Genomic DNA, 10,352 nt, shown 5'->3' with positions numbered 1-10,352 from the left:
GTTAATCATCGGCAGACGCGGTAACACTAAAAGCAGCGCGAGTTCATAGCAAGCACGCAGAGACACAAACACGAAACACACGAAAGATTCCCGCGGTGTCGTCGGCCAACCACCAGAAAGAATTCTGGGCTTAGTGGAGTAATCTCATCCCTTTAGCACCAATAGTCAAAGCGACTCACACATTTAAACTAACTCATATTTGATTAAACCTACGGGCTTCATTTGGAACAATAACAGTTGCAAGTAGTTATCTAGTTATTGTACGGGCCTGAAAGTACAGACAGGCCAGGACAGCCCCATGGGCGTGAATGTGTCCACGTACCACATTCCAAATAAGAGGCTTGCTTATATAGAAAAGGGGATGAGAAGGAAGATGGAACCAAATACAGGTGTATGCATAGGCTGTCACTTCCCCCTGAACAACACAGCCTTCCTTCACTTCAACCCACATTGTCCGCAAAGTCAGTGTTACGCAGCCTAATAAAACGAGGGTACCGACCGGTACGTGTAATCCAATTTCGAGAACCAACACATACCGTGAGTGTAGTTTATGTTGGCACACAACAGCATACCTGAATCTTGGGCATAACCTGGACATAACTGGTATATAGCGGAAACAAATGAAAGCAGATGAACGATGAGCCAAGATCCTTCTGGGGAATAAGTCGCACAGCTATCCATTGTCCATCGTTGGTTAGTGGTAAGTTCAACTCAATGCAGGGATCGTAAAACATCCATCGGCGACGGTAAAATAGCTGGCTCCTAGATTCCCACCACACTTGACATCTACGTGCAGCACGTTACCCTGTTACATATTCGAAGTTCCATGTCCACAACAGTCACGACGGCGTGAAAGAAAGCCGACTAAGCGTCCATACAAGACGCTTCTCGTCGTACAAGAAATAAGGAGACAGGAAAGAACTACTACTGTAGAGTTGGACGGACGAACAACGATATACAGAACCGTTTACCGATGCCGCAAAACGTCTTGTTATCGATCACCACGACAAAGTAGATTTAATAGGGACGACTCACGACATCATGCTTTTATAGTAGGGATAGTGGCGTGGGCAAGGCCGGCCTAGCGTAGTTGATGGAGTGGAATAAGTGAAACTGGAATCTATCTTTTTTTCTTTTCTGACCAAGAGTACAAATCTATTCGTTTGCATTAGATCCTAACCTGGTATAAATTACTTAGAAAATTTGGAAGTTGAATGATAACGATAATATTTTTTTTTCAGTCCATCACGTTGGCCAGTCAGCCACCCCGCCACGTCCCTCGCGCCCCTCCCCCTCCTCGTCCGCGCAGCGCTACCGTATCCGATCAGCGCCGGCGGCGGCGGCTCGAGCGGCGGCGCCGGCGTCGACGAGACCGACGAGGCCTCGCTGGCCGTCGGCAGGCCGTGCGCCACCGACGTCGACGCCTCCATGAAGCCGTCCAGGGAGAAGGTGGGCGCCGTGGAGGACGGTGTTCCGGCCGTGGGCGGGTTTAGGGACAGCCGCGGGCTGCGCTCGCCCCACACCCGGCCCGTGGCCAGAGAGTTGAGCGGAGTGGAGACCAGAGAGTCGGTGCCGGCTGCCGTTCCGGGGTCGGTTCGGGGCGAGCCAAGGTGGTTAGTGGGAGATGAGTGGGTGGAGAGAGACCGGGAGGGTGGTGGGCTGGGGAAATGTTTGAGCTGGTGCAAGATTAAAATGCTACAGGAAATGTTATCAGTGGACAAAAAAGTGAAAAGGACTGAATGGCATGTGATTAGGTGATCGAAGGTTTGCTTTCAATAAAAAAGTGTTTCTCTACTAAAAAAAAAAACAAGCCTCAGCTCTCGGGACAATTTTGCAGAGGCAGCTCGAACAACAGAAGGATTATTCAGGCCTGCACAGATATCAGAATTGAGGGATCAAACCGAACGGAATTTATCAGATAGGTACTTTGTGCTCATCAAAAGAAAATGATTTAGGAGCCGGCCAAGGGCTAGCAGCGTCCCAGTAAAAATGTGGATAATACAAATTGAGGCATAGCTAGGATCAGACGAAATCATGCCACCGACCGTTCTACAAGATGGCATGACGAGGACTTCAGGATAAAATTGGATCGTTACTAACGGAATAAAAGCAAAACAGAAAAACCTGCATCCAAAAGAGGTCAATCTTGAAACGAAAATCATCCGAACCAAAACTAAACCATATGCAGCCTATCAGCCCCGTGTTTTTCTTCGGATGTCTTCTGAAGTATACGCTGCGTAATGTGCACCGCCACCACACCCGCGTGTGACCAGTGTGGTGTGATATTAGTCCTCTCCTGTCCTTCGGCCGTAATCGGAGCTCCTTCCCCACTCCAGTGTGGCTGGTGTGAAGTGACGCCCGGCCTGCCATCTGTTGGCCTGGTAGCGAGGCCGGGCGTCACTTCACACCAGCCACACTGGAGTGGGGAAGGAGCTCCGATTACGGCCGAAGGACAGGAGAGGACTAATATCACACCACACTGGTCACACGCGGGTGTGGTGGCGCACGGTATCGGCATATAAAAAACATGAAATAACACCGAACGAAATAATATGGATGGTATCATGCGGACGTAAAGACATCAGTAGAGGAAAAGAAAACAATGGAAACGTTCGAATAACTATATCGAAATGCTTAAAAGACGCCCTCAGATCCGTTTGTCATGGAATGATTAACACACAAAAATGAGAGTAAAACAAGAGAGAAGTCTAAAAAGTGGTCATAGGATATCATCCAGGCGAGGCACCAGGGAAGCCTGAATAAATACCGAGATAGTAGCTCACATCAATCGTCAAACCAACAATAGTAAAATCAGCGGTCATCGCTCCTGCCTGGTTCAGACAGGTGTCAATCGTAGATCCCAAAAAATCATCAACAGTGGGTCAGATCACTGGTTAGGGTTAAACACTTCAAACTCAGTATCACATGCATAGCCAACACCACCACACTGAGACCCCCAACACGGCGTTAGTGTGCGCGGTGCTGAAGGGAAAGCCCTGTTCCCAATAGATTAAATAAAACGTAGACGCTTCGTACCTCCTCCACAAAGGATCAGCGGTACAGCGACGAATGTTAGTGAGCCACGACGAACGGGGCAGAGAGAACAGTGAAAGGAACACAAAGAGGGGACATCGAGCGCCAATAACCCTATGCAATCCTCAAAAGTACGTGAAAAAATAAACGCAAACCCGGTACAAAGTTGTGAATTTGTGAATAAGAAAAAACACATGCCAATGAAAATGAATCTCGTCAAAGGTGTTAGTGTGGTTCGGAACAAAAATAAACAGGCATTCTCAGCAAAACGAAAAAATGTAAAGCTTGTTACTCCATAAAAGTTACCAAAAAGACATCTTTTCCCGTTCATATACGCGAGTCCATTAACCTTCCCTAATCGTGAAATCCAAACAGACTTAACCGCAAAACCTGCGCGCATTACAAAAAGAGGTTAATCCCGCCCCTCCCAGTGGAGTGCCCGCCCCCGTCCCCATTTTCCTACCTTGGTAGTGGTTGTCGTACTTCTGGCGATGTTTCTGAATGCGTTGTTCCTTGATCCGCTCCATCTTACGACGAATGTCGGCCATCGCCTTTTCCTCCTCGGCCTGCCGCTTCTCGATCTTCTTCTTTCGCTCCCGCTCAATCATCTCCGCCCCGCTGATGTACGCACATCACAAATTAAAACTCAAGAGAAAACTTTTACGACATTATTTACAACAGATTCGTAGCTACAAAATTTTCCAGAATGAGCATCCAAGACTTTTTGAAAGTTGACGACTGACCAAAAGCTATCAAGTTATCATAAAGACACAAAATAACATCAATATAGAGATCATTAAACGGTCCTATTTTGATGCATACCTATTCAACAAAATAATCAAGTCGTTTACGACCATAACACCAATATTGCGGGTAAACTCTGGCACCACCGGATCTCCACCATGGTCTCGCACCTGCTGGCCAGCATCTGCTGTGCGCGCGTCTCCAGCACCAGGTGCTGGAAGTAGTGGCTGGAGAAGAAGCGCAGCTGGAGCAGCAGACAGGCGAACACGATGCCGTCCCAGAGCAGGCCCGCCTCCGAGTGCGGCACCGGACACTCGGACGACGAGGCTGAGAAACACGGCCGGGAGGGAATGGGTGACAAAACTTGGATGCTGTGGGGCGAAGAGATAGAAGAAAAAATAGAAAAAAAGAGAGAAAAGATAAATAGCACACGGGGCGAAAGATAGCTCACAAAACTTGACGAAAAGATAAAAACACACGATTTATACCAGCTAGCGGAGTGGAACTATTTCCTTTAGCTGACCCGTAAAGCGGCATCACGCGTTTTAGACTCGTGGTCCCACTCCAAAAGGGACAGAAAATTAGCCTTGTTTACAGTATGCGATCAAACAAGTGAATCTATCCCACAGGCCACACGTCACCTAGATTTGTCACGATATGTGATGCATCAAATGCGTATTGTCATTGCCGGAGCACGTAAACATTAAAAAGTCCGTGTACCTGGTTCGGTGATGGGTCTCAGGCCGGGCTCCAGACGCTGCAGACAACCGATACCCATCAGCTGAACAAACCAGCACGCGTGGTCAATGAAGAACGGCAGGAAGACGCAGCCCATGATTTGGAAGATGGAGCACTTCAGTGTGATCACCACCACGCAGTAGGTCAGCAGCAGGATCCACCTGTGTTAGAGGAGGGTGGCAGTCCGTCAAGCACCAAAGCGATGAGTCTTATCGTAGTACGGGATAAAAACGGTGTGTAATGACTCGCAATACTTGAGAAAACAGAAGTCGGATTTTTACCAGCTATGTTTCAGTTATCTCAACAATAAGATTAAAAACCTCATTGAATGACGTTCATATGAAACAAGTGATACTTGCGAAGCATTTACAGAGGCAGACCTCACCATCGCCTACAAAAAGCCATTGAATTGGTTAAGCAACAGAGAGCATCTTTTGCGCCTCTGACCTCTTCCTGATGTCCCTGAAGGGCAGCAGGTAGTAGTCGGTGCCCTTCCAGAGGAAGATGAAGGCGCTGGCCACGTAGAGCAGCGACAGCAGCGTGATGCGGTTGATACCCGCCAGGAAGACGACGGCCAGCGTCAGCCAGTAGGACGAGAAGAACACCACGCGCTTCAGCACGTCCAGGTACGTCCTAAAGACGAGGGCGAGGCAGCAGGTTGAGGTGGCATCATAATTTGATACGCACAGCACAATATATTTAACAAGCATCATGAATGACTAGCGCCCAGCGGCACATTCATGTTTGAAAAAGCAGTACCTAAAATGAATAAAACGTCATCAGAATTAAAAGGGAGAAGACAATCTATCGCTTAAAACTTCCCATATCTCTACTCCAGAGACACAAACCCCTGACTAATAAGGCAATGCGCATGGCCGCCGTCACACGCCCGTCCTCGGTAAACACATAGTAAAGATCCCGGCGGCACATACCCTTTCCTGGTGATGTAGTCGGGCACGCCGATGACGTATCCGCTGCTGAGTTTCTGCTCGTCGATCTGCCGGTTGCTGCCGGCCAGCTGTCGCACCTGCTCACACTCCTCCCGGCTGAACACCCGCCGCTGACAGCACGCCAAAAGCAGCAGAAAGAAGTCCGCTGCACGGCGCAAGGCGCACGGGAAAAGTGTTAGAACGGGCAGAGGGTGATGAAATTTGAGCAGGGTACATACAGATTGATAGATTCATAGATTGACAGATACATACAGTCTACAGATTGATACTGATACAATATAGATTGCTGAAACCACAGACCTCTGTATACAGATACAGACCTGCTGAGACATGACGGTTGGCCAGAAATAGTATCCTAACGTCTTTTGACTAGGAACCTACCGACGAGTTTTTGCGCCACCGGCGGGTCCTTGTAGTCCGGGAGGTAGAGCCACTGTCTCAGCTCGGGATTCATCACAGAGGCGTACGGATACTCTGCGAAAAACAGACCGACATGTATTCATGAAGCTATTTACGGTTGAAACACAGCAGTAACTATAGTCCGTTTTTCTTAAGTATGCCCCCTCAAGTTGTAAACGTCTTTTTGAACATAGCACGAGAATTGCTAGCTGAATTACTGAGAAAACTGGTTGGCGCACACAAGGCGCACATTGATTTGACCAGATTTCACAGACGATCAATTTCATCAAATTTATTTACATATTTCACAGACTTGTAGCTCGTATTTGCCAATACCTACAGCCCCACAGGGATAGACGACTTCTCAGGAATTATGTCTGAACTAATAGATAAATTGCACGGCGCTTTTTTTTAATGTATTCTCAATCGAATGCACAGGACATATTACACATTCACTATATCGCAACACCCACAACATACTGCCCCGCCCCGCATCGCCCCACGAAATGCGTAACTACTCAGCCTCGCTGGGGCGATGCCCCAGGCCGCCGGCCGGGCCCGCGACCCGTCACACTGATGGTGGCGAACCGCGCGCCCGGTCGGCCGGCCGACCCTTTATAAGGCCGGCCTCCGGTTAGCCGGGTTGGGTTAGGGGCGGGCAGAGCGCGCGTACCATAATCCGGCCACAGTATACGTCGGCTGCACTCACCCACACAAGTTCACATGTGCCTCACGCTGCTTCTTCCCCCGTTCCGAGCCTATCGTCTGATCCACTCCAATGCATTCCGCCTTTGTGAGAATTTTTAAAAAGTTATTTAATGAGTTAATAGACAAAATTCCTTTAGCCGCCTTTGTTCTATATATGTAGTATTTGGCCAACAGAATCAAACGCTGAACACTACGCATAGTTTCTAACGATAGTTGAAAGTCTTTATCTAAGCCTATAATAATATCAGCCTTTCCTAAAGTTACGTTTATCCCAAGTTTTTCCTGAATACGACGCTCAATGCATTCCCAAATAGTGCGTACCTTATTACAAAGAACAAACAGATGAGTTAAGGTTTCTCTCTCGTTACCACAAAAAGTACACAAATCACTACTGTTCATAAATTTGGCAACAAAAGTATTTGTGGTCAATATTCTATGCAGAAGTCTGTCCTGGAACCACAATAAAGCCGTGTTCTTCGTACAAGTATGTCCTCTCTGGTACAATGCTTGCCAGTCGAGTTCTCTCCGGACGTGCCAGGGGCCGGGGCTGAAGCCGAAGCCGCCGAGACCGAACCGGAGCCGGAAGTGTCGACCAGGACGGCAACAGAAGCTGAGGCCGAGACTGCAGCTGGCGAGGCCGAGTCGACCGAGGAGACGACGGCCGAGTCGCCGGAGCCGGGGGCGAGAGCTGCCACTCTGTCGCCGGGAGTGGGAGTGCCTGCTGAGGTGTCCGGTGCGGGACCGTCACCTGCTCCGCCGGGCACAGGGACCGCTCCGTCTTCCCCGGTGACCGGTGATGGTGAGACTGCTGCCGCCGAAGGTCAAGGTAAGCGCAAGAAACGTGGAACTAACCTTAAAAAGCTCGGTAAAAAGTAGATCATGCGAACACAGACTGTCCAACTGGGAAAGTTTAGAAGTGTGTTTATGTTGTTTATGTGTTACATCTTCTGTGATGTCAGCTGAAATGTCGGTGAAGTGCCTGATATGAGGTGGAACCCCTCACACCCCGCCGCGCTGGTGCCACGGGCGCCGTCCTGCCGGCCGGGTGCCGGGGTGGGGCCGGGCGGGGGGGGGGGAGGGGGGAGGGGTGATAGACTGTATGAACCGATCTGACACTATTCAACGATAGCCTGTGTAGTGAAACTGTTATAATGTCACTGCAGTCGGTAATTTAGTGTGTAAGTAGTATGGTACGACTAGGTATTTCGTTAACCAGAGCTGTTTATGAGCAGCAGTACCTATTATTCGCCGATGTTTACCGAGGGTTCACGAGGGTATTCGGACCTTTCTTCTCTTTCACTGATTCATTTTTTTTTTTCTCACGTGCCAGTCACAAGCAGTAGTGCTGTCTTTCTGCATCTGTCTGAGTCTCCAACCGTTGAGAAGGAGTTATTGTTTTGAGCACAAGTCTTATTTCGCATCCCATAGCACCTAATTTAATGTGCGAGATATATTAGTAGCGTTCATTCGTTTTTAGATTTGGTTAGTTTAAATGGGTTTAAACCTATTTACCGCATTATAATTTAGTAACAGCCTGTCTATTCTGCATAAGTGTTCCATTTGCTCTCTTTTATTTACTGTCTTATGTTAGCGAGCCCGCGATGATCCGCCCGCCGCCGCGACCCGGGCGCTCTGCCCACCCTACTTACGACCTCCTTCTCCGTGCCGTGCTGCCGACCGACCGCGGATCATCCTTTTCTTCAGTCCTTTTATTTGTTCTCATCCCCCCTAACCCGACTTGAGTGTTGTTGTTCGTCTCAGCTCTTCGCCACCTCTGTCCCATCCTTAAATCTTTCTTTTTGCGCCAAACACTTCCCCGGGCTGCGGCGGTCGCCCTGCCCTCTACTGCGCGGTCGGGTCGCCTCCCCTCCCTCCCCCTCTCCTCAGCCCCTCCTCCCCTCCCCCTCTCCTCCTCCTCTCGACCTCTCCTCCCCCTCTCCTCTCGCTATCACCTGCCACCCCCTGCGGCACGCTCAGGTCGCCTTTCCTCTCTCCCTCTCCTCTCTCACTCTCCTCAGAACCCCTACCGTCCTTACCAAAACATCCCAGTTATTATTCTATCGTATCTTCAGTCACTCCTCATTGAAAATGGCCAATTATTTTCCAGATATGCGTATTCTTTTAATCATTGGTGGAATCGAATTAAATCCCGGACCAACTACAAATAATCAGCTTGATAATCACATTACGATATCACACGTAAACATCAATAGCATCACGGCCACCGGAAAGCTTCAAGAACTAGTAAATTTTGTCAACCTCAATCAGATTTCAATCCTCTCACTCACAGAAACCAAACTGGACGATACAGTTAACCCGAATTTATACACCATTGACAACTTTCACGCACCCATTACTAGACATCGAGACAGACATGGAGGAGGCGTGGCAGTATATATTCACAGTTCACTCATGTTTTCTAGAATTTCCTCACTCGAGCTGCCAGGTGAAGAATGGATTTGGATAAAAATCAAAATTAAAGATGTTACATTTCTTCTTTGCTCAGTATACCTCCCCCCTAATCTTCCAGCACAGCGACAACAAGAATTCATCGACAGACTTACTGACAGTGTGACTTGCGCCCAATTCTACTCTCAAAATGTGTTGTTAACTGGTGACCTAAACGTCGGTAATATATTCCTCCCTCCAGCCATCTATCACCACAGCGGACTGACATCTTTTGACCGTAAATTGAAAGACACCACTGACACATTAAGTCTTACACAGTTAATCACCGAACCCACTCGCATCGAGAACGACACGCATAATTTACGCGACCTTTTCTTTACATCTAATACTAACCTAATCATTAACAGCGGACTCTTCTCTTCCTTCTCAACACTTGATCACTTCCCTGTATTCGCAACACTATCGATCCAAAGAGAAAAGAATGACAACTTTACTTATTCTGAGTACTGGGATTATCAAAATACAGACGCTGACAAACTAACACACATTCTTTTACGAACAGACTGGACTTCGATTCTTAACAAAGACATTGACCAAGCAGCAAGAGACTTTACTAATTGTATAATGGACGCAGCCAGACAGTGTATCCCGACTAAACAAATAAAACCAAGACAAAACAAACCTTGGGTGACATCGGAACTTTTGAAGGAAATTAGGAAACGGGAACGTCTATTTAACACTGCGCGGAAACGCAAATTAGACAAACAAGCATGGGCGCGATGGAGAACCCAGCGCAACTTAGTGACAAACTTAAATAGGCAACTGTACGACGAGCACGTAAAAAATAAGGTGTCACTTTTAATACAGAACAAACACGACCCTTACAAATATCATAAAATATTAAAAGACCTAACAGGACACAAACAAAATCACACGATACCAACTCTTATACAACCTGACGGCAAGACAGCGACAAGCGACACTGACAAAGCGACAATGCTTAACAACCATTTCGTTTCACAAACACAACTAGACATCACTAACACGCATATTGCACAGCTCCAGACATATCTGACAAGAAACAACGAACCAGTGCCCACTCTGACCGACATACAAATCACTCCAGGCGAAGTACTTAACACACTAAATAACATGGACGTAAATAAAGCCTGTGGTTCAGACCGACTACCAACAAAAATTCTGAAGATGACAGCACTGCTTATTCATGAACCACTGACACGCCTATTTAACAAATCACTCACAACTGGTAAATACCCTGAATCTTGGAAAATAGCTAAAGTTCGACCAATATTCAAGCGGAAAGGAATTCCTTCTGAAATAAATAATTATCGGCCAATAAGTTTACTTCCT

At 47.7% G+C, this 10,352-nt stretch overlaps 1 protein-coding gene across 2 annotated transcripts in view; it reads right to left on the bottom strand.

The window, feature by feature from the left end:
- Positions 1-10,352, bottom strand: part of LOC122381805 (piezo-type mechanosensitive ion channel component-like) — a 97,504-nt gene that overhangs the window by 56,210 nt on the left and 30,942 nt on the right. For both annotated transcript variants that reach the window (XM_043366466.1, XM_043366467.1), the window contains 6 exons: positions 5,847-5,939; positions 5,448-5,610; positions 4,963-5,148; positions 4,498-4,676; positions 3,948-4,104; positions 3,497-3,651 (listed from right to left, as the gene is read on the bottom strand). In XM_043366466.1, coding sequence (XP_043222401.1) covers positions 3,497-3,651; positions 3,948-4,104; positions 4,498-4,676; positions 4,963-5,148; positions 5,448-5,610; positions 5,847-5,939 — 933 coding nt within the window. The remainder of the gene's footprint in view (positions 1-3,496; positions 3,652-3,947; positions 4,105-4,497; positions 4,677-4,962; positions 5,149-5,447; positions 5,611-5,846; positions 5,940-10,352) is intronic.

Source organism: Amphibalanus amphitrite, unplaced genomic scaffold (assembly GCF_019059575.1).
Source record: "Amphibalanus amphitrite isolate SeventyFive unplaced genomic scaffold, NRLGWU_Aamphi_draft 000127F_arrow, whole genome shotgun sequence".
In the NCBI taxonomy this organism is placed as follows: domain Eukaryota; kingdom Metazoa; phylum Arthropoda; class Thecostraca; order Balanomorpha; family Balanidae; genus Amphibalanus; species Amphibalanus amphitrite.
The sequence above is the reverse complement of the archived record's forward strand: the minus strand, read 5'-3'. Positions and strand labels throughout refer to the sequence as shown.